Source organism: Mangifera indica, chromosome 3 (assembly GCF_011075055.1).
Source record: "Mangifera indica cultivar Alphonso chromosome 3, CATAS_Mindica_2.1, whole genome shotgun sequence".
Taxonomy (NCBI): domain Eukaryota; kingdom Viridiplantae; phylum Streptophyta; class Magnoliopsida; order Sapindales; family Anacardiaceae; genus Mangifera; species Mangifera indica.
Window position 1 is genome coordinate 7,807,444 of NC_058139.1, and position 23,594 is coordinate 7,831,037.

Genomic DNA, 23,594 nt, shown 5'->3' on the forward strand with positions numbered 1-23,594 from the left:
TTTGTATACAACTCATTTCTTCCTCATCAGCTTGAAGAACGATTGAATTCAAAAGCTTTTCTTCTGCTTCCTCTACTGAAAGCAACAACAACTTCAACAAAGATCTGACGGCTCAAACTTGGTTTTTTTGTGTGCGTTGAAAAGATTATGAATGATGGCGATTAGTTTTTACATAGATTGTCATCCAAAATGGTTGTTTAAATAGGTTCTCTTATCAGTATGTCCCCAAGTTTGTAAATTTGTTTACGACTAGACATTCTGCATAATTAATTTTGTTAATTAATTAAATAAATAATTATGAATGTAGTGCAATTTTAGAGTCACATCCTGTAGAGACTATTACTCCAGGAAGCACATTAAGCTTTCAAATTACTATGAAAAAAAAAGCTATAAGATTGAAAACAAATCAATTAAATTATAAAATGTGTCACTGATCATTGACTTGAGTGCATCATCTTTGTTGTGCTGGTATCGCTTCTGTGAACTATGAAGACATTGATCTACAGTTGGGATGTAACTTGATGTCTATTAAATGTAATTTCTAGGGCAAGATAAACTCAGCTGAGGATTTTTGTCCACCCAACTTCGCAGGATTTGTAATGGTGACAATGAAGCTGTGATTTTCTTGAACAACCTCAACCTTTCTGGCTTGGTGCACCATTATGACAATACTTTCCCATCATGACTAGCTTGCAACCATTCACAAGAGTAACAATAGATTATGACCATTTCTGGGTATGCATTGAAATTCTTTATGGCAGTCAGGCTAAAAGTCCACTGAATCTATCTAGGCTCCAATCATGAATCAGGATTAAAGAAGCCAAGCCCAGGTCCTACTGCTGATTTATTAACAAAAACTGCTCTCCCGGGCACGGCATCTCATGTCCTTGCACTGACATGATGATATTGCCATGCCCGAACCCAACCTGTAATTGGATTCTGCCTCCGAACTCTGACTTTCCTGTGAGAACCACTCTGCAATCGTTCAAGCACTGCATATGTGATAGAATCAGGTGTTAATCCTTGTTGTTTCAGTTTTGCATAAAGATCCACAGCTTCTGCAGTTCTCCCACTTCTCTCAAGGCAGTCGAGTAAGATGTTGTATGTCACAATGTTTGGACAGCAGCCTTCAGCTAGCATCTCATCAAACAATCTGCAAGCCATATCAACTTTGTCCGTCTTGCCAAAGCACTCGATGAGTGTACTGTATGTAACAACATCAGGATTCAACCCTTTCTCTTGCATCTCCTTAAATCTCATGTGTGCTTCATCAAGATTACCATTCTTCCCAAGGCAATTGATCAAAGAATTGTAAGAGATGATATCTGGTTTACAGTTGTTGCTCTCAAGTTCTTCAAAAACTTTAACAGCTTCGTCAACATTTCCAGCCCTACCAAAGCTTGCAATCAGAATATTATATGTAAATATATCTGGTGAAGGGCCATCTCTTTTCATTTTCTCATAAAGATCATGAAGATGAGATATTTGCTTCAACTTGCCAAGAGCTGATGATACCGTGTTATACATCAGTGTATCAGAATCTATTCCCTTTTCATGAATCTTACTCAGCAGGTCCATAGCCTCTAGTGTTTTTCCCATACTGCACAGGCTTTCTAACATGGACATGTAAGCATCCCGATCTCCCCTATCATGTAAGCACCACATGCTACAAAACAATCGATGAGCTTCACTTACGTGGCTCAATTTGCTCAGAGTTCTAACAAGATATGCATAGATTGACTTAGTCATGTATTTCTTTGACACTTCAACAACCTCATCTAGTTTAGCAAGCTGCCCTTCTGCAGCCAGGACATTTAAAATGATACTATATGTAAATTCATTAGGCCGACATTCTCTTTCCACCATTTTAGAGAAGAGAAGAACGACTTTGTCAACCATTCGGCCATTTGCAAGTGCCTGGATCATGGTGTTATAAGCAATTAAATTAGGAGTGCAGCCCTTTGTTATCATTTCGTCAAAAAGTGCCAGTGATTCATCAGGTTTACCCATCTTTCCAGTCATTCTGATCATGATTGTGTATGTATACTCATCAGGTTCACAATGCTTCCGTTTCATGTCTTCAAAAACCCTGTAAGCTTCATCGACCTGCCAAAATACTGCAGATCAGATAATAAGGATCCATGAAACTGACAATAGACCACAAAGCAACCAGCAGGAAAATGCAGTTGTATGAATGAACCAAAACACACCAATCTTAAAGAAACATCTGGATGTAAATGAATGGTATATCAAAATGAGGCTTGCACATTAATTATCATCACGTGACATATTCCTATATTACTTTCATGGGTACTCTAAAGGCTACTCGCCTGGCAGTATCCAAACAAGTACTGACACAGCATGCCTCAAGATTTTGAACAAAATCAAAATGTTTTTCTACTTTTGACAATTCTAAACAGCCCTAATAGCACAAACTTATACCAATTCCATCAATTTCATTTTTTTTTTTTTTAAATTTATACATAAAGCACATTCCCTACTGACCCACAGATACAGGACAAGCTATAATACATGCTTTGAGCTCCATGGATAAATAATTATAAGACAGAATAATTAAACAAACATCAAAATTACAAAAAGAGAAAAAAAGGGTTAAAATTTCAAAATAAAAACCTTTTCATTTTTAGCCAAAGCGTCCAACAGCATGTTGTAGGCAAAGATGTCCAACTGGTACCCTTTCTTTCTCATCCCACTGTAAGCCCTGAAAGCCTCGTGCACGTCACGTGATCTCAAGTAAGCTTGCATCAAACACTTGTATGTGTAACAGTTCATCTTCAAGTCCCATTTTTTGACCAACCCAATACAATTTTTCAAGTCATCAGAATTGCCAAAAAAGCCGATCAAAATATTAACGGTTGAGATGTTGCCACGTATCTTGGCCCTCTCCATGTCGCCCAGTAATGCACGGACAATATCAAACCGGTCGGGGAGAATCGATTTAGAGAGGATTAATATGAGACGTGAGTAAGTAAAGGCATCATGGTGAAAATTAGGGGAAAGTGAGGGACAAAACCGGAAAAAATTAGACGCAAGACGAGGGCAGTTTAGGGATTTGAGAATTTCAGAGGCTTCGGCTGAAGTAAGAGGTGGAGACAGAGAGGAGAAGTAATCCGAAAGCGATGAAGTAGCAGTACGGGCTTTGATGAGACGAGTGGCCTTGCAGATTACAAGGTGGCGGAGGATTGGGTAGCCGCGAGAGTCGTAAGGGATTGGCTGAGGTGTGGTGACCTCAGCCGTAAGCGAACGGCCGGTGGGGGAGGCTGAGGTGATTTTGGCTATGTACTTTGTGGCGAAGTGACGGCGCGTGATGGTGGCAGGGAGGAAGAGGTGGTAGCGGGTTGGCGGCATTTTTTAGTCTGGGTTAGGAAGAAGAAAGAGAAGTGAGTCCGAGTGCGTCTTGCAAAATTGAAAGCATCAAAAATGAAACTGATTACTGTTATATATATATATATATATATATATATATATATATATACAGATACACACACACATACATACACACGCCCCCTTAATTATTATCAATATTCCTTCATTCAGAACGTCATAACGGTGAGAAACCATTTAGCCATTTCCTTTTTTTGTGTTAATAATTTTTCGAATAAAAATAAACTCTTGAATGTAATTAGAATTCTTTATTAATTTTAAATTTATTTGAGATTAGAAACTGTAAACTAATAAAATTTTACAAATTAATAAATTTTAATTAGAATTCATTATTTTTTAATCTATCGAGGAGTAACGCTTTCTTTATTAATTTGAAATTTAATTGAGATCAAAAACTGTAAACTAATAAAATTTTACAAATGAATACATTTCAGTTTCATTTGCAACTTTAACAAGCAATTTCTTATAAATGACAGAGAAATGTTTCAGTAGAACATCCAGCGTCCATACAAAACTCTTATCTTACATTTCATTTTCCTTTGAAATGAAATATAGATGTGTAAAATTTTTCATGATATGATCGTGAAGGCGAACAAGTAATTAGGTAAAACCCAGATAAAATCCCCGCAGGATCATTTTCTGCTGCTCTAACCCTAAATTTTTTTGATTCTATTTTATTTCAATGGGTGTTAACAAGTTGAAAGCATAAGAGTTGACATGGCCAGGGATGGGTGAGATGGAAAATCGATGGTGCTGGAAATGTTCTATCATTTCTGACAAAACTTGCTGCTAACGGATTCGTAGCTGGGGACATTTATAACTGTGTCAAGATAAGAAAAACATCATCAGTATCCAACAATAGAGAAATTAAGATTAGAGAGCTCTGTTGGAAATGAAGGAATTACCGTTGCCATAGGACGCCATTGCTAGAGGTGAAGAAATAATCTTTTGGCCAATGTTTGTAATGTCATTCAAAGTGACTGCATCTACTGCCTCTAGGAAATGGTCCACAGGCTTCCTGGTGAAATAAAAAAAAATCATGATCTAAGAAATAGATGTCAATTTTCAACACATTTTCTCTTTATTTCTTTCAATCTGTTCTCTTCATGACTTGCAACCAGACTCCAATCTTAACACATAATCTGAGGAGATGGCGGAGAATCTAAAGAATCAAGAAATCTTAAATGCATGAAGCTGGAGATGCTGAATTCATATTCTTAATTTTGGGACAAATCAGCAAGATCACTTGATATTCATCCAAAAGCTGACATGAATTTGCCGGAGGAATTTATCCTTTTTGAAGGTTGGTGTCTTTATTTGGTGAAAAACTTAGATTGACTTGAGTAGAAGAAGCGAAAATGGGAGAAGACGGTAAGAATGTTGTTAACGACCCGAATGTGTTCGAGAATTGTACACCATTGTTTCCTGATGTTGAATGGGAACCACAATTGGTGGCCCTAAGAGAAGCCACGGGACTGCAGTTGCCACCCCTTTATAACAATGATAACCAACAACTGCCCCCTCTTGAGCCTAGCCTCATCCACCCACTCAAGTCATTGACACCATCAACATTTCATCCTCTGACACACTACAACCCCACCTTAAAAGAAGGCTTGGTAGACCAAAGAGTAATACCAATAAACACCTCTTGTGGTTGTCGCCAGATTAGACTATCCATGCACAAATTCACCAATAAGGTTCAAATGTTGGACATATGGATAAGGTAAACCAACTACCCATATCTCGTGGATCCATGCTTTGGGTGAAGCTATGTACCCGGGTGGAGATGATTTGTCTCCAAGATGTTCTGCTCATCCAAGAATCTGATTGATCAGTGATTCGACCGACAACTCTAAGGGCATTAGCGCAGGCCTCCCATCTTACTGCAGCTATCTAGCAAAGCATATCATCGCTTTGTGTTGTTCCCTTAGGCATTGATGATTACTGATTCAAAGTGCTACAATAAACCGCCTCTCTGCAATGAGTTTTGCAAGTACCTTTGTTATTGTGCCTAAGTTGCCTGAGTCTTTTTATAAGATCAAATTGGGGTTGGTTTTGATTTTGAAATGGTTGTGCTGCCTTCCCTTTGTATAGTAAAGTAAGGCGTTTGGTTTAGCAATGTCACTCCAATCATATTCACCTCTGCTTTTGCTTTAACCTGAGAGGTCAAAGCGTATTGGGTAGTCAGTTTACCTTATCTATATGTCCAACACTCACACCTTGCTGACGAATCTGCGTATGGACAGTCCAATCCGGCGACAACCACAAAGGGTGTTTATTGATATTATTCTTTGATCTACCAAACCTTCTTTTAGGGTGGGGTTGTGGTACGTCTGAGGATGAAATGTTGATGGTGTCAACGACTTGAGTGGGTGGATGACGCTGGACTCAAGAGGGGGCAGTTGTTGGTTATTGTTGTTATCAACAGGTGGCAACTACAGCCCCTTGGCTTCTCTTGGACCCACCCCCATTCAACATCGAAAAACAATGACATACAGTTCTCAAACACATTCAGGTTGTTGACAACATTCTCACTAGCCTCTCCCTTTTTCGCTGCTTCTACTCAAGTCAATCCAAGTTTTTCACCAAATAAAGACACCAACCTTTAAAAAGGACAAATTCTTCAGGCAAATCCACGTCAGCCCTTGGATCAATATCAAGTGGTCTTGCTGATTTGTCCCAAAATTAAAAATATAAATTCTACGTCTCTGGCTTCATGCATTTAAGAATATGATCCAGGTTTGTATACTCCAGGCATACCTCTCTCCATATGTTAGAATCTGTCTGCCTATATCTTCTGAAATGATCATCTGCAAAAATAGAGCCAACAATAATTATAATAACAAGGAAAACGGAAACATGCACAAAAGAACAAGAAGAATATCCTACTGAAAGAGAGACAGAGCATACTCTAGATTCCAGATTCATCAACACTGCAGATTTTGTGGCCTCTTTGGCACGATTTAGCTGAACCTCGCTTACTGTCACAAACACACGACATTAGCGAAAATTTAGAACTTAATGGAAAGACTTGCTGCAGATTCCAGGAAACACCCAATTGTGATAATTACAAAACAAACCTTGGGCTGGTGTTGCAATTGCAATTAACTCTCTTACTGCCAAATCCACTGCTTTTGAAACAAAATCAGAATCCTGACACCATAAATTGAACATACTTGAACTTTAGTTTATTGCAAAAGGGAGACAAACAAAAATTACTCACAAACAGAAGAAATAACGTCAAGATGTGTCTGTCTGTAAGTGTCTTGGGATCTCAATGTAAAGATAATTATAATAAGAAAAATTGTTAGATGCATACTTAGTTTGAGTTTACGCATTTATGTTAACATCACTTGATGTTTGGAGTACACTTAATCCACCAACATAATATAAAAATGAACTATGAGCAATAGGTGGCTTACAGTGCTAGCATAAATGCCAAACAATCCAGTATTATTGAAGATACTATTGAATGCAGAGAAAGAGTGAATCTGCTGATACTCATTCAAGACGCGGAGATCTGCATTCAAATTCCATGAAATAGACAATTTTAAAACTTGAGAGGAACTCAGTTTTAGACCCAATTCAGAATTAGCACATTATAGAACTAAAAAGAAGAATTGACAAGCAAAAGAACAGGGTATCTATAAGCATAACTTACAGAGACGTGAGTGCATCCCTTTTCCAGGGCCTCCTGCTGAAAATGAACCACCTCCTCCCATAAGCATCTGCAGAGCTATCAGAATTGTTAATTTAATACACCATAATTAGATATCATATCAAGATATAGATATACTAGTGCGGTTGAATTTTGAAATGATAGGTAAATAAATAAACTAGTGTGACATGAGAAACAAAGTAGAAAACCTATTAGATATCTTGAAGAAGCCAAGTAAAAAATGCAGCACCTGAAGAACAGTCAAAGTAATAGCTTCTTTCTCTTTCAACCAGCCACCTGGCAATTCAAAGGCAAGAGCAACATGTGTGCTCTGATAAAAACAAGGCAGTTAATGAACCTCTAAGGGATTGAGAGCTGAAGAAGAAGAAAAACTTTTTCTTCCCTTGCTTTGACTGGGGCAAAGACAAACTCATTAACTTAAATGTAATTAATAATTCATACCTGTGAATCAGCTTGCTGACGATAATCCCCTCCAATGTAAACAGATTTTGGCTCTACTGGACATGATACTTTTGGAAGGTCTGAAAGAAGTGGCTCTGCAATTGGTAAAAGCTCATCAAGATCAACCCCGGATGCTGCCAGGACCATACGAGGAGCAGTGTAGTTCTCCTGAAAATCTCAGATCAATCACCATCCAACATAATAAAACATATAAAAGAGTAAAACAAAGATCTAACTAAAACTATGGAAATCAAACATGATTTTTTTTTTCTTACAGCAATAAATTCCTCCAAAACTGTGCTGTCCAATCTGTTCAGCATCGATTCAGGAGCCAAAAGAGGATTTGCTAATGCACCAACATAACCGGCAGAGTGAATTGCCTCCAAGAGTAGACCTTGCGGATTGTTACGAAGTTCCCCAAGCTCCGATTTCAATTTGGACAGCTGTGTAAATGCAGAGAAAATCATAGCAACAAAAAAGTATATGGCAGGAATTCAACAAGAAAGAAGAAAAAGACTTCGTAAAGGCTACAGCTAACAGACAACAACGTGAATTTTTTAACAACCTAGGGCAACGACATGGAAATTGTTCATGTGATGAAATGATGGAAATAAAATACTAAATTAGAATCAATTCCTTGGATTCCAAATTAGAGGTCACCTGATTCAATACAAGAGTTCAAAAAGTGCAGCAAGCATGCAAAAATATGCTACTACCCAGCAGTGGGAAGCACCAAACATGACCAGATGACGTATAGAGTAATGAAAAATGTAAGTGACATGTAAAAATGTAATTGAAAAACCTGCAAGATTCTCTCCGCCAGAAGACCTTAACAAGTTAACAGAAGAAAGGCAAGATAAAAAAGCCTACCTCTTCATTGACTTCCCAATCCAAGAAAACAGGGTTCCTCACACAGTCCACAAGCAACTCTACCATTTCAGGGACATAGGTCTTCAGAGCATCAAAAGTGTACCCCATCTGCTCCCGAGATGCAGAGGCTGATGTGTTACCTCCGATTGCCTCCACTTCCCTCACAATGCGCAAGTGGCTCCGGTTTTTAGTGCTCTTGAAGGCCATCCTCTCCAGTAAGTTGGAGGCCCCAAATGACTTTGGCGTCTCATAAACAGAACCACAATCAAGATATATCCCTATGGAGGCTGCTGGGTTCTAATTAACCAAACAAACAACACTCATTAAATATAGCAAACAAGAAAACAACAAGACAGTAAATGACTTCCAAATGGCAATTAGGAGTTGAACAAAACAAAGCATAAAAAAATGTCTGCAACCCGCACATACATTTGATGTTACTGAGGCAATTCTGACTCCATTGTCAAGAGTAGTAACCTTAACCTTTCCTGGTTCGACATAATCAGGCAGTGCAGGCGGAAGGGAAACACCTTCAAGTACTGTGTCCAAAGGAGGAAGAGAACTAGATCTTTCTCCAGTTAGACAGCTAAAGAGCCCTGCTGATGATGACCTCACAGCAGCTGCACTCGAAGTTGCATACCGTGTTGCTTGGACATTGCTAAGAAGGGCCTGCTCAAATCAATTTATAACAGAGAATAACACATTCCACTTTGGTAACTGTGTAGGTACAACGAAAGTAAAAAACAAATAAGAGAAGAACCTCAAAGAGAAAAGTTCCTCCCCAATAACCAATGCTACCATTTGCCAGACAATTTTCTTAAAATAATAAGCGATACTGATATATACAAATATCAGCATTCAAAAAACCCAAACAGTTCTCATTTCATTATAGAATAAGAATAAAAAGGAAAAGAAAGAAAATAAATATATATGGTCTTTCAAGCTACAGAAACAAATCTAAATGCAGTAGAATGTATCACAAATAAAGGCATACCCATGATAATGAAATCGAAAGAAAAGAAAGAGTTACATTTGATCATCAAAAATAGACTAAATAACGATAATCCCCATAAAAATGCAAACAAATATAAGATCCAAAACCCATAAATATAATCCTCAATAACGCAAGAAAGTGAAGGAAAATATAAATTTTCAATCGGTTTATTCAATCTAAACAAAACTTTCCTTCAAACCCAGTTCACAGAAAACCTAAACCACTTTTTTATTCTTAGTTCGAGTTAATGCGTTATCTGTAAAAAACAAATAGAACGAAAAGATTTTTTTTATATGACTCAGCTTACACAGACCTTATGAGACCTAAGTCTCGAAAAAGCAGTTCTGTACATAGTCACTGCTTCTGGAAAAACCTTAAAAAGTTTATCTCGTTCGTGTTTCCTTCTACGTTTGAAGGCCTGTGTAAGAGAGAAAACTGAACAAAGGCCGCCTTCCCTCGAAGAGAAAATATTTTCTGTTAGGTTTTTTTTTTTTTTTAATACCGGGAAAAGTATGTTGATATTCTCTGCTATGAGGCGCATGATTTCTTCTGTGGTTTCTTATGTGAACTTGCCATGTCAGTATCTCCTGGTATTTACAAATCGTATGTCGTTTTCCTATAACCTAGAGGACGACAAGTAACTTGCCTAAGAGACAAGTAAATGACATGTCGGTGGGTTGAAAAAGATTTTCTGACACTCCTATTACTTATATTATACTATATTAAAAAATTATTAATAATTTTTTTTTATTATTATAATTTTATTTTTATTTATTAATTTTTTATTATTAAAATACTCTCACTTTTAATTAGTATAATAAATAATATAAAATATATTTTAAAATAATTATACTTAATGGTATTTAAATAAAATAATATTTTAATATCGTTTTATTACCTCCAATTAAATATAATAATTATTTATACCTACAAATTTTAATAACTAGTAATCTTTAAAGTAACTTATCATTGCGATAATCATTTATATTTGGTATTAAAACATTATCTAAATCAATCACATATGAGGAAGACAATAAATCAATTTGTTTACCTCAAAATTCATTACCTATATTTTTCACCGTCTTTCCTACGTCTATTAGAGCACTCTAAGAAAGAATAATATTTTTAAAGTAAGGGTGTTCAAAACCAGATAATTAAACCGATTCAATGTTTTTTCTTTTCCACTTAAAAAGAAAATCGGTTTAGTCAATATGTCAAATAAAAAACCAAACCGATTTAAGTTGAGTAGACATTAAATTGAACTGAATAGATACCCAAAAATTTATTTTATGTACTTGACTTTGAATTGAATTTCAAAATTGAAATCATAATCCTATACCAACTATTTAAAACATGAGATCTGTGTTGAAAAAAACATTTGTTGGGCTGGTTCAACATCAATTTAGCAACAACATCAACATTGATTAGGTTTAGAAATCAATTAAAATACAGCAAGAAGAAATCTACAAATTCTTCATTTTGGGGGCTGAACCAATACAAAATGTCATAAAGACTTGGTCTCAATCATATTATCTATAATCAATACATCTAATTAATCAAAATTTTACAAGTTTAATATAAAATGGTTTCAAATTTATATTTTATCAGTTTTATTACTTTCTGATATGGTTTTGTCATTTTCTCATTTCCCACCATTTTTTAACCGGCCATGACATTTTCTATCTCTACTGCTTGCACCAAAGATCAAAACCATGGGAGCCAAAAAAATGGAGGGCAAGTGCCTCCGCCGGAGCAGCTACTGGAAGTCTTCTGTGAACAGAAAATTAGTACTTTGGATGCCAATTACTTCATTGAGGTTTGTGATCCCTGGTTTTCTGCTTCTATTTGAATGTGGGCGTGTCATGTGTGCTATGAACTTGTGATTTATGTCCGCTGCTAGATTGATTTTACTCTTGCTGGCATGACAAAAATAACTTGACTGCGGATGGGTGCAAATTACTCTGAGGTAGCGAGTCTGCAAAACTCCCCTAATTTCGTCCAATGGAGCAACTTCTGGAAGTCGTGCTATGTTAAAATCTTCTGTAAGCAGCAAGAATAGAACTGGGAAAATTGTCCACCGCCTTGTCAATAAACTTCAGGTTTGCGATTCTTAGCTTTAATTTTGTGAAAAATTATCAGATGTTAACGGAAGATGCAGCTCTGTATCTGTGTGAATACGAGCTTTACGCTATGAACTTGTAATTTATGAATACTAAGATAACTGGACTGCGTAAAACAGATCAAATTCTGTGGCTAAACAAGCTAACAAGAACTCACCAAATTCATTTGCTAAAAGCTAACAACACGGTTCAAGTCTTGAAGAGGGCAAATGCTAGGAGTGCAGATGGTAGTGTTGCTCTGCAAAAGTCTGTCGGCAGCATGAGCTACTTACCAGTGGCATAACAAATTTCCACTCCTGGTTCTGTCAACACAATTTCCCCTTATGTACAGCTGATTTGAAAACATCAGCTAACGTGCTTTCAACTTTTGGATATTTTAATTTTAGGCCAAATGACTATTTCCCACCCAAGGTTCGATGTTTTCTCAAGTTTTTATCTTTTAACTATGAAAATACCAAACACCCACCCATGACCGATTAGATTTAACAAAACCCTAACAGTGGTAAATTTAATCTCATTTTTCCCCCTAAAAGTTTAAAAACTAACATTTTTTCCCTCAGCTAAGTTTGAAAAGATTACATTTCCCCCCCTAGGGTTTATTTCCAAACCCTTTCACTTTCTCCGACGCCATCACCGGCCATCTTCCCCTCCCGAGGGTTTCTCTTCCACCGACGGCCGCTCTCAACTCTTGCACTACGCATCCGACGCAGAGAGAATTCGTCTGGGAAAAGAAATCGTCTTCCCAGACGACGAAGACGAGATGAAGACGACTCGTCTTCCCAGACGACGAAGATGAGATGAAGACGACTAGTCTTCCCAGAGGACGACGAGTCGTCTCGTCTTCGTCTGGGAAGACGATCGTCTTCCCAGACGACAACGAATGGGAAGACAAAGAACTTCGTCTTCTCCGACGAAGTTCTTCGTCTTCCACGGCTTCTCTGACTCCGATTAGACGTCCAAATGAGAGGAAAAAGTTCACCGGAAGAAGAGGAAGCGTCTTCCCAGACGACAACGAATGGGAAGACAAAGAACTTCGTCTTCTCCGACTAAGTTCTTCGTCTTTCACGGCTTCTCCGACTCCGATTAGACGTCCAAATGAGAGGAAAGAGTTCACCGGAAGGAGAGGAAGCTGCGGGAGGGAGAGGCCGTCAGCAATGGAGTCGGATATGTTGTCAGAGATTTCAAAACGAAACCCTAGGGTGAAATGACGATTTTTTAAAACTTAGGCTGGGGGAAAATTTTAGTTTTTAAAGTTTAGGAGGGTAAAATAGATTCTATTTTAGTTTATTTTTAATATTATAGCAAAAATGATGATTTTACCTTTACCACCGTTAGAGTTTTGTTAAATCTAACCGGCCATAGGTGGGTGTTTGATGTTTCCATAGTTAAAGGGTGAAAACTTGAGAAAACATCAAACCTTGGGTGGGAAATAGTCATTTGGCCTTTAATTTTACTGTCAAATGTCACTTGGAGGGACCAGTATCAGTGATAGTTACTGCCAGATATGAAATGTACAGCATTTAGATATTTTCTTGACTAATATGACATCCTTGTTTCCTTTCCGTGTTCATTTATTACCAATGCTTGTTTGGTTCTGGAGATAGAATAAGGCTTTGCCAGTTTTTCAAATGGGATTTAACTTCATCTTCTTCCTTTTATCCTTTTTATGATTTCCTTTCTACTTGTATGTCAATTAGATCTTCCTTAATATTAAGGCAAACTGAATAAAAATTTTCCTCATCAACATAATTAATACAACAAGCTTTTGGTTTTTAGCGTTCAGACAGCCATCAAATGGTAATACACTTAAGACATCTTAATTGATGAATTATCAACTAGTAGATAAAATATAACATTAATTTTAATTTGGGACTTGGTATGCTCTTCAAATGAGAGCAAACCCTGCAAGAACCAATGCATCAGCAAGAATCTGATTAGCAGCCTGAGATGGATGAACACTGTCCCAAAACACATACTGTGAGGCATTGGAACATGTTCCTGGTGAATTTGGATTGCACAAAAATACTGTTGTCTCTACGGTTCCTGTTCCGCAGCAGCCTCTTGTTGCTTCCACAAAACCTAACAAAAACATAGTCGTATATTAACAGTCATAATCAAATGCTCATTGATACAACATTAAACAAGTTCCTCCACTGTACTGTACCTTGAGAAGAAGGATTTTTGACAAGATCATAGAGTGGCTGAAAAATATCAAAGATCACAAGTCTTAGATCAGGAAGTTGCTTTTGGAGACTTGCTGCCGAAGAGTTGAGCTTCTTGTTAAATTGTTGGGCATCTGTGTTGATGTTAGACACACACCCCTTCCCATGAAACCCAAATAAAGTTCTTGCTAGAGGAAGACAACCCAGTGGTGGCAGTGAAGTAACTCCAAATTTCCTTGCTCCTAAGCCATACATGGTCTGTTTTCCAATCAAAGAAGCCAATAAGCCATAATTTTCTTGCAGGTTTTCTCGGGAATCATATCATTTAAAGTTCAGATGGTACCTTAATAAAACTTGAGAATATGCCGACAAGGATTGAGCTGTATTGTTCAGGAGTATAGGCTTTGTTAAGCAAAGGATTGACATAATAGTTCTGAAGAAAATCTCCACTCCCTGCACCCAAAACATATATTGCATCCTTTATGATGGAAGCTGATTTTGTGCTTCCAGCTACCTGTGCTAGCTTTGACTGATACTCCTTATAGTACTGCAACTGCTGAGACAACGGGATTGCATGCTGCAATACAAACCACAGTTCATTTTTTTCTGCAATAAAGGTCATTCTGGATAACAATACACTGTCAAAATACTTACGTTTAAGGTGGAAGTTTGGTCATCATAACCACCTCCAGCTGAAGCAAAATTGGCTCCAATAAGAAGGTTCTTCCCTGAAGCCTGTGGACTGAGATATGCTGGTGCATAACTTGTAAATTGTAGAGTATCAGCTGCAAGAGATATTGAAAGCAAAAGAAATTAATACTCTTAACTTAATAATTTAGACAAGATTAAATTTGCGTACTACATACCAGTGATGTCAGTGACTAATTTTCCATTGCAAAACCTTCCAGTTGGTTGATGATTGATGAAGTCTTTTCCATAAGGAGGATAATTAGCCTTGAAAAGAGTTGGAATATAGTTGTTGTTACCAACATCAACAGAAGAATCACCAAAAGTGATGATGGCAGGAACAAGAGACTGTGAATACCCTTTGCTTCCAAGAGCAAACGCAATAACTAACAAAAACATTACCCTTCTGCAACTCATATTCATGGCTTCCCTCACAAATGGTGCATGAGAAACTTAAAGCTTGACTCTGAGCTTATAATAGAAAAGACATTGACCCATCTAAGGAGGCCTTAAAGGAGGAGGATAGAAGTTGAGAGTGCCTCATAAATGTAGTAGTTCAAGTGATTACATTAGCATTGAAAGCCTGTTTTTCCCTACAGATGTAACCAACAACAGTTCATCATGCACTTAAAGCTTTGTATTGTAATCTTTTTCTCCATTAAGATTTTTTTCTTATGCCTGCATTACACAGAAACCACAATTATGATTGCTTTTGTATCTTGGTAGTTGAGATGTTTATTATTACGTGATGACATTACTATGGCGACTAGAGAACGCTGCATGTGCTTTAATTAAATTCTATGCTATAGACATTGCTTGCATGCAACCACTTGACAGACCGTAGTATACCAGTAAATGTAATGCATTGAAAACAGCAAAAATTTATAATTTCATGTTCATCGGCAGAAATAAACGATTAACTCCACTCCTAAAGCCAAAAAAAAGACATTTTCCAATCCAACGTGAAAGTGAAACACTATTAGTGACAAGATAGACACGACAATAATACTCTTAATAACTTTTAATATTTAATAAAGATAAATAACTTTTTATCTTTTAATCTTTATTAAATATATGTTCACTTTTATTTTATAAAAATTTAAATTTTAAAACTTAAAATAGTGGTAAGCGAATGAAGGTCGCCATTAAGGTTGGACCCAAATCAAACTGATTCAGATTCAAAAGTTAGTTTGATTCAAATTTGTTTACTTTGAATATGAACTGAGTTTGAGTTAAGAGGTTTGATTCGTTTTAAAATCGAGTTAAATTTGAGCTATAAAGAGTTTAGTTCAGTTTAACTCACAAACTAGATAGATAGTTTGATTCGGTTTAAACTTGACTTATAGTTTGATTTAAAATTATGTTAAATAATTATTAAACGACGTCGTTTTGTTAATGAGCTATAAATTCAAACTACGAATTTGAACCACATATTTGACCCATAAATTTAAGCTAAACTCAAACTGAAATTAAGTCATTTTCATTTGAATCGAACTCAAACCAGTCTTAATGTTGACTCAACAAATTCAAACTGAGCTATTTTTCATTCGAATTGAACTCAAGCTAAGGATTGTTTGCGCTTGGCTCAGTTCGTGTCCACCTTTAGTTGCCATCAACACTGGAATCATACTGGATTTGTGCTATTTCAACAAAAAAATTGTACTATTCTGATGTAATTTCAATTGGAATTGCATCAAAATGGTATAATTCCAATACAATTTTAACTCTAATTTCAATTATAATTGATTCATTCATGAATTTGGGACTATTTAAAGTTAAAATTAGAGTTTTGACTTTTTTTTAAAATTGAAAATAAGAGTTTAAGTAATAAATTTTAAAATTGATGAGAGAAAATCATAATTTGCTTGTATTTTAGAGGTATAAGTGATATTATTTTATAATATGTTATATATTTTTTTTGGAGCAATGATATGCATACACATTTTTGATACATAATTTGGATATACAGATAATATATCATCATATAATTAGATATTATTTTATTTATAATTTAAAATTATCTGATTATATAATGACACATCATCTGTGTATTTAAATTATATATCAAAAGTGTATACATATAATTTTATTGATTTTTTTTATAACATCATTTAACCGTTAGAACTAACGTTTGACTTTTAATAAAGCGTAGAAAAATATCATTTTGAAATGTTATTTTGCAACTTTAAAGGCAGGAACTTGTTGTTTTGGCATAGTTCGGATGTTGAAATAGTCTTTTGCTATTTAGGAAAATACAATATTTACTTGATCGGACAAGGTTTGGTCTACCACTATCTAATGGTTGGACCTCACTTAAATACGAAAGAAAAACAAAAAAATGTGACAACTGGGATCAAAATGAGATCTATTACGTATCCATTGTAGATTAGAAGTAAATATGAGAGGAGAATTCAAGGTAATATAGATTGAATGGTTGTGTACCTTACTGATGTTGAGTTCCTTGAATACTTTGTTAATTGGCTATTGGGGTTTTTGCATTTAATTCATTTGTTGGATATTGGGTTTCCTCAGTAAGTAATATTTCCAGAGACCACACTCAACCATCGGTATCCTAGGAGTCCATATTCTATGCTTGAGGGGACCTTCTAGTTTCTAAAAAGGATGAGTCACGCCGCACATAGCTTTAATCTTTTGATTCACCGTGGCTTATTGACCGGCCCACACTAAATGCCCTCTCTCTTCTTTCTTTTCGATTTGACTGATGCCATAAATCATGCTTGTTAAGCAACCTAGTGTTATAATATTACCAACTGCCTGCTTCTCTTGTTCAAGCTGGTTGTCATTGTCATTTACAGCTTGAAACTTGAATGATTCTTCACAACAATCTGCAGGCGCGCATGGTTAATTTAGAGGTTCGTCATTTTTGTATAATGTTATAGAACGGGGGACAATTCCAGTCCTCTTTTTTGAAATCCTGTGAAAGTACCATAAATGGCTCTAATTTTGTTATGCAAAGACTTCATATTTCTAGTTTAATCTTTGGGACAGTGTGCTTTGCCCCCAAAAACACTTTTGCAATATTTGATGATATAAATAACGTATTTTTTAAATCTAAAATCAAATTACATTAATAAAAAAAACCCGAAACAATATTAAAAAGTTAAATTATTCTTAATTATTTTATTTTTAAAAATTACTATATCATTCCAAATTAGCAAAATTAAAAAAAGATTTAACTAATATATAATTCGGCTTTCACCATAACTACGTTAGATTAGGTACTGTGGGACTTACCAAATTTATTGTTAGGTAAAATTGGTCCTTTGATATCTTTAAAATTTGGGCCTGAGCCTGACAGTAACTTCGGATATATTTCTTAATATGTTTTTTCCAAACAGAACTTTGTATTTGATATATATGTATAGGAGAAAAGTCAATGGTAGTGGCAAGCACAAAAAAGAAATTTGAGTGGAGAAATGAGAAGTTTCTCTGTTTCAAGACGATGGATCCATATCAAAATAGAGAAATAAATGGAGAAGATTTTATTGAAATCAACTCTTAGAAACCATGTTGAAAACTTTTATAATTTAGTGATGGAGATCCTTTGTTTGAGTGAGCTAGGGTCAACTGCAAGGGCAGCATTTACCTGGTGGTGCCGGTGCACAGCACACACGTTCTGGGCAAACCTTGTAGCAACACTCGATTCAAACCTGTAAATTTAAGAGCCAGCATATCAAAATGAAACCCTAACATCCGCGATCACTTAGCCTAAAAGCTTGATCAACTTTGTAAGTAAAGATTAACAAATAGGTAATTTCAGAAATCACCAATAGAAATTTATTGTTTCCCAAGTACCACGTGTATTAAAATATCTTAATTTTTTTTTTTAATAACGAATAAATCAAAATTTAATTAAATCAGACTACCCTAAATATCATTGACTTGTATTATAAAATAGGGAAATTTTAAAAAATGGCCAAAATGCCCTCCCATTAAGCAAAAATACCCAAGATCACTATTTTCAAGCCAAAATGCCCAAAATCACTGTTCCAAAAAAAAAAAATGCCTATGCCTTTTTTTAATACCAAAACTACCCTTTCCCTTATATTTATATAACTCTCCCACTTACTATAGGGTTTTAATGTAATTTTAGATAAATATGAGGGGTTTTTGGATATTTTACATTATAAAGGCATTTTGATATTTATTTATTTATTTCAAACTTTTTCTAAAATACCAAAATTACCCTTCCCTTCATTTATATAACTCCCCTCACTCATTATAGGGTTAAAATAATTTTAGATAAATATGAGGGGTTTTTGGATATTTTACATTGTAAAGGCATTTTAATTTTTCAACTTTTAGAATTCGAATTTCAGTTCCGTTTTTTGGAATTTCACCGTTTTACGATATATCGATTCGTATTTTTCAGATTTCTGAAGGATTTTCCGTTTGTTGTCATTCTAGGGTTTTTCAACTTTTACAATTCGAATTTCAGTTCCGTTTTTTCGGATTTCATCGTTTTACGAGATATCGACTCATATTTTTCAGATTTCCGAAGAATTTTTCGTTTGTTGCCATTCTAGGGTTTTTCAACTTTTAGAATTCGAATTTCAGTTTCGTTTTTTCCGATTTCACCGTTTTACGAGATATCGACTCGTATTTTTCAGATTTCTGAAGGATTTTTCGATTGTTGCCATTCTAGGGTTTTTCAACTTTTAGAATTCGAATTTTAGTTCAGTTTTTTCGAATTTCACTGTTTGACGAGATATGGACTCATATTTTTCAGATTTCCGAAGGATTTTTCGTTTGTTGCCATTCTAGGGTTTTTCAACTTTTAGAATTCGAATTTCAGTTTCATTTTTTCGGATTTCACCGTTTTACGAGATATCGACTCGTATTTTTCAGATTTCTGAAGGATTTTTCGATTGTTGCCATTCTAGGGTTTTTCAATTTTTAGAATTAGAATTTCAGTTCCGTTTTTTCGAATTTCACCGATCGACGAGATATCGACTCGTATTTTCAGATTTCTGAAGGATTTTTCGATTGTTGCCATTCTAGGGTTTTTCAACTTTTAGAATTTGAATTTTAGTTCCGTTTTTTCGGATTTCACCGTTTTACAAGATATCGACTCGTATTTTTCAGATTTCTGAAGAATTTTTCGATTGTTTCCATTCTAAGGTTTTTCAACTTTTAGAATTGGAATTTCAGTTCCGTTTTTTCAGATTTCACCGTTTTACGAGATATCGACTCGTATTTTTCAGATTTCTGAAGAATTTTTCGATTGTTTCCATTCTAGGGTTTTTCAACTTTTAGAATTGGAATTTCAGTTCCGTTTTTTCAGATTTCACCGTTTTACGAGATATCGACTCGTATTTTTTAGATTTTTGAAGAATTTTTCGATTGTTTCCATTCTAGGGTTTTTCAACTTTTAGAATTCAAATTTCAGTTCCGTTTTTTCGAATTTCACCGTTTTACGATATATCGACGCGTATTTTTCAGATTTCTGAAGGATTTTTCGATTGTTGCCATTCTAGGGTTTTTCAACTTTTACAATTCGAATTTCAATTTTATTTTTTTGAATTTCATCATTTTACGAGATATGGACTTGTATTTTCCAGATTTTCGAAGGATTGTTGGATTTGGTGTTAATTTATTTCATTATTACTATATTTTCTCTAATTTGTTTCAAGTGTGTAAATGTTTGAGTAATTATACGTTTTTATTGTTTTTTTATGACAAGATTATTTAAAAAATGAACTCAAATACGATACACATCCATATATAACCACAAATAAAGTATATCATATACATATGAACATACAATAAATATATACATCTAAACATAGGAATAACGATAAATATACATCCGTGAGCTACTCGATACAATGAAAATATAACTGTGTCGCTAATCGTCGACGCATAGAGGTAGACGACTCTCGGGGAAAAACGTAGCTCCGTGCCAACGCCAAACACTCAAAAAATCGCAACATAAAGACGCCACAGTCACCGGAGCCCAAACCCTGCTGAGGGACATCCGACGCTCGATGTAAAGTGAGGGGATCACGTCGTGGAGTCCTCCTAGAAGCTGTCCAAAAAGTCGTCGCCTCTAATAACGCGGGAATAAAGGTCATGTACGGTCGCATGCGCTGCTCCAGAGTCCCTATATTCCCCGAATATGAAACATCTGAATCGTACACCGTAATCGACCACTCACGGAAATCTATAACTCCGGCGACCCAATGTGCGTTCTCGAAGTTTATAGGGATGAAAACCTATAAACAATGAGACATTTTAGTTACTTATCGTTGTCGTTAACCAATTGAATATAACAGAAATATATATAAACTCTACCTGATCGACCATCCCCCATGGTTTGTACATCAATCCCGGGGTGTACGATGCATCAACCATCCTCGTGAAGAGCCCCGAAAACTCAAACTCTCCAATCGGTGTGGTCTGCCAACTCTTCCAGGCCATCTCAATATGGCCTCCGAAGAATGTGTGGGCAGTCGTCCAACGCTGTGAGATAGTCGACTGGTGATCATCCTGCTGCCGACGTAATAAAGCCAAAAAGGAATCCACATGCTACAATGGTATAAACAAGTTCGCGTGTTAGTTATTAATAAATATATCTAGCTTTTTATCAAATTATATAGTATAGACAACTCACATCGTCGGTCAACCATTCGCGCAACTCTACAACAAGCCTCCAGAAGCTGTCCTTTGACTTCGACCCGATGAAGTAGACATCATGTGAGTCGGAAGCCGCGGCGCTGGTGTACCACGTGAGGAAAGATTCCTCACGCTCAGAGGCAGAGGATGGAATGGCCGTAGGTCGTTGCCGTTTCGCCCTCCCTTTGAGTGGATTCGTATACGGGGTGCGAACCAGCGGACCCTTCCGGACGATCCGGCCACGTGCTGTACGAATCATCTGCATGATCCCAAAAAAATAATTAATTCATCATTCATATTACGCAACAATTAACATTAATCGATTTATCTTACCTTCTCCACGTATGCGGGAGGAGGTTTAGCTGGAGAATCTTGAAACACGGTCAAGTCCACCACGCGTGCTCCCTCGGCAGACTAGAAAATACAAATTTTGAACATCTCAATGACCAGTATATACAACTATTTATATACTAAGTATAATTGATATACCTCAATAGGGATGGCCTCAAAATCGTCCTCCTGGAAGTCCTCCTCCTGTGAACCAATATCCACAATTTTTTTTGTCGAGCTCGGGATATCAGCAAGTAACCATAATCGCTCGTCCTGAAAAACAGTCAAAACATCATTAAATAAATAATATAATTGAAAAGACAGATCAATCAATGACAATTTAAAAATAAAGTTAACCTGAACTTCCGGGGAAGGTGTTCGGGGAGAACCCTCGATCGATGCAACAGAAGGACTAACCGGTGCGTCCTCCGGGCCACTACCCTAAGATATTAGTAATAATAACTTAATTAGTGACATTTCATATATAACAATACCATAATATAATAATGACATTTAACAATAAATATAAATTTGAAATATCATACGGACCTCGTGTGGGTGACGGGATGGTATTGCGGTATCAACAGGGGATGTCGGTGGGATATCCTCGTCTCTCTCCTGTGCGAATGTAATAATAGTTGTCAGAATAATAACACTGTAGACATTTTATGTAAGTAATAAATTAAAAGTGGTTTTACAACCTGAGCGACGGAGGCTGGATATGAACGCGTGATGATGTCCTCCAAACGAGTCATACGATCCTCTAATCGAGTCATCTGGGAAGAGACATCGTCACGTAATCGGGTCATCTGGGAAGAGATATCGTCACGAAAACTGGATATCTCACGTAAAATCGTAGCACTCCAGTGTGCTAATGTAGCATCTAATGTAGCAAAACTGGGTGATGCGAATGGGGGAACAATCGAAAATCCTTCGGAAATCTTAAAAATACGAGTCCATATCTCGTAAAACGATGAAATACGAAAAAACGGAATTGAAATTCGAATTCTAAAAGTTGAAAAACCCTAGAATGGGAACAATCGAAAAATCCTTCGGAAATCTGAAAAATACGAGTCCATATCTCGTGAAACGATGAAATACGAAAAAACGGAATTGAAATTCGAATTGTAAAAGTTGAAAAACCCTAGAATGGAAACAATAAAAAAATCCTTCGGAAATCTGAAAAATACGAGTCCATATCGCGTAAAACGATGAAATCCGAAAAACGGAATTGAAATTCGAATTCTAAAAGTTGAAAAACCCTAGAATGGAAACAATCAAAAAATCCTTCGAAAATCTGAAAAATACGAGTCCATATCTCGTAAAACGATGAAATCCGAAAAAACGGAATTGAAATTCGAATTCTAAAAGTTGAAAAATCCTAGAACGGGAACAATCGAAAAATCCTTCGGAAATCTTAAAAATACGAGTCCATATCTCGTAAAACGATGAAATACGAAAAAACGGAATTAAAATTCGAATTCTAAAAGTTGAAAAACCCTAGAATGGAAACAATCAAAAAATCCTTCGAAAATCTGAAAAATACGAGTCCATATCTCGTAAAACGATGAAATCCGAAAAAACGAAATTGAAATTCGAATTCTAAAAGTTGAAAAATCCTAGAACGGGAACAATCGAAAAATCCTTCGGAAATCTTAAAAATACGAGTCCATATCTCGTAAAACGATGAAATACGAAAAAACGGAATTGAAATTCGAATTCTAAAAGTTGAAAAACCCTAGAATGGAAACAATAAAAAAATCCTTCGGAAATCTGAAAAATACGAGTCCATATCGCGTAAAACGATGAAATCCGAAAAACGGAATTGAAATTCGAATTCTAAAAGTTGAAAAACCCTAGAATGGGAACAATCGAAAAATCCTTCGAAAATCTTAAAAATACGAGTCCATATCTCGTAAAACGATGAAATCCGAAAAAACGGAATTGAAATTCGAATTCTAAAAATAGAAAAACCCTAGAATGGAAACAATCGAAAAATCCTTCGGAAATCTGAAAAATACGAGTCCATATCTCGTAAAACGATAAAATTCGAAAAAACGGAATTAAAATTCGAATTCTAAAAGTTGAAAAACCCTAGAATGGAAACAATCAAAAAATTCTTCGGAAATCTGAAAAATACGAGTCCATATCTCGTAAAACGATGAAATCCGAAAAAACGGAATTGAAATTCGAATTCTAAAAGTTGAAAAATCCTAGAATGGGAACAATCAAAAAATCCTTCGGAAATCTTAAAAATACGAGTCCATATC

At 35.9% G+C, this 23,594-nt stretch overlaps 3 protein-coding genes and 1 long non-coding RNA gene across 4 annotated transcripts; all 4 read right to left on the reverse strand.

Annotated features, from left to right (window-relative positions):
- Positions 1 to 343: 343 nt before the first annotated feature.
- On the reverse strand, positions 344 to 3,530 carry LOC123210572 (pentatricopeptide repeat-containing protein At1g51965, mitochondrial-like). Its single transcript, XM_044629013.1, has 2 exons — positions 2,635 to 3,530; positions 344 to 2,106 (listed from the first exon to the last, which is right to left on the reverse strand). Exons 1-2 carry the CDS (start codon positions 3,367 to 3,369, stop codon positions 880 to 882), a joined length of 1,962 nt encoding a protein of 653 aa, XP_044484948.1. The 5' UTR covers positions 3,370 to 3,530; the 3' UTR covers positions 344 to 879.
- A 309-nt stretch (positions 3,531 to 3,839) lies between these two features.
- On the reverse strand, positions 3,840 to 9,869 carry LOC123210386 (mitochondrial-processing peptidase subunit alpha-like). Its single transcript, XM_044628712.1, has 13 exons — positions 9,703 to 9,869; positions 8,825 to 9,064; positions 8,396 to 8,692; positions 7,801 to 7,968; positions 7,526 to 7,693; positions 7,314 to 7,394; positions 7,067 to 7,133; positions 6,828 to 6,925; positions 6,486 to 6,558; positions 6,316 to 6,386; positions 6,166 to 6,215; positions 4,311 to 4,423; positions 3,840 to 4,225 (listed from the first exon to the last, which is right to left on the reverse strand). Exons 1-13 carry the CDS (start codon positions 9,739 to 9,741, stop codon positions 4,173 to 4,175), a joined length of 1,518 nt encoding a protein of 505 aa, XP_044484647.1. The 5' UTR covers positions 9,742 to 9,869; the 3' UTR covers positions 3,840 to 4,172.
- A 3,389-nt stretch (positions 9,870 to 13,258) lies between these two features.
- On the reverse strand, positions 13,259 to 14,814 carry LOC123210808 (GDSL esterase/lipase APG-like). The gene is made up of 5 exons (XM_044629296.1): positions 14,538 to 14,814; positions 14,326 to 14,456; positions 14,015 to 14,248; positions 13,674 to 13,929; positions 13,259 to 13,588 (listed from the first exon to the last, which is right to left on the reverse strand). Exons 1-5 carry the CDS (start codon positions 14,779 to 14,781, stop codon positions 13,395 to 13,397), a joined length of 1,059 nt encoding a protein of 352 aa, XP_044485231.1. The 5' UTR covers positions 14,782 to 14,814; the 3' UTR covers positions 13,259 to 13,394.
- Positions 14,815 to 21,562: 6,748 nt separating this feature from the next.
- Positions 21,563 to 22,118, reverse strand: LOC123210329. Its single transcript, XR_006501254.1, has 3 exons — positions 21,874 to 22,118; positions 21,682 to 21,765; positions 21,563 to 21,597 (listed from the first exon to the last, which is right to left on the reverse strand). It is a non-coding gene; the product is annotated as an uncharacterized LOC123210329 (long non-coding RNA).
- Positions 22,119 to 23,594: the final 1,476 nt, after the last annotated feature.

What these genes read in the sequence shown, in the direction of transcription:
- LOC123210808 (XM_044629296.1), bottom strand. Translation starts at nt 14,781, where the DNA reads ATGAATATGAGTTGCAGAAGGGTAATGTTTTTGTTAGTTATTGCGTTT. An exon ending in ACCAAACTTCCACCTTAAAC is followed by an intron (nt 14,249 to 14,325) that starts GTAAGTATTTTG and finishes TTTGTATTGCAG; the next exon opens with CATGCAATCCCGTTGTCTCA. An exon ending in CAAAAATCCTTCTTCTCAAG is followed by an intron (nt 13,589 to 13,673) that starts GTACAGTACAGT and finishes TGTTTTTGTTAG; the next exon opens with GTTTTGTGGAAGCAACAAGA.
- LOC123210386 (XM_044628712.1), bottom strand. Translation starts at nt 9,741, where the DNA reads ATGTACAGAACTGCTTTTTCGAGACTTAGGTCTCATAAG. An exon ending in ATTGGGAAGTCAATGAAGAG is followed by an intron (nt 7,969 to 8,395) that starts GTAGGCTTTTTT and finishes GCATTTACACAG; the next exon opens with CTGTCCAAATTGAAATCGGA. An exon ending in GTCAGCAAGCTGATTCACAG is followed by an intron (nt 7,395 to 7,525) that starts GTATGAATTATT and finishes TGTTTTTATCAG; the next exon opens with AGCACACATGTTGCTCTTGC.
- LOC123210572 (XM_044629013.1), bottom strand. Translation starts at nt 3,369, where the DNA reads ATGCCGCCAACCCGCTACCACCTCTTCCTCCCTGCCACCATCACGCGC. An exon ending in CTTTGGCTAAAAATGAAAAG is followed by an intron (nt 2,107 to 2,634) that starts GTTTTTATTTTG and finishes GTATTTTGGCAG; the next exon opens with GTCGATGAAGCTTACAGGGT.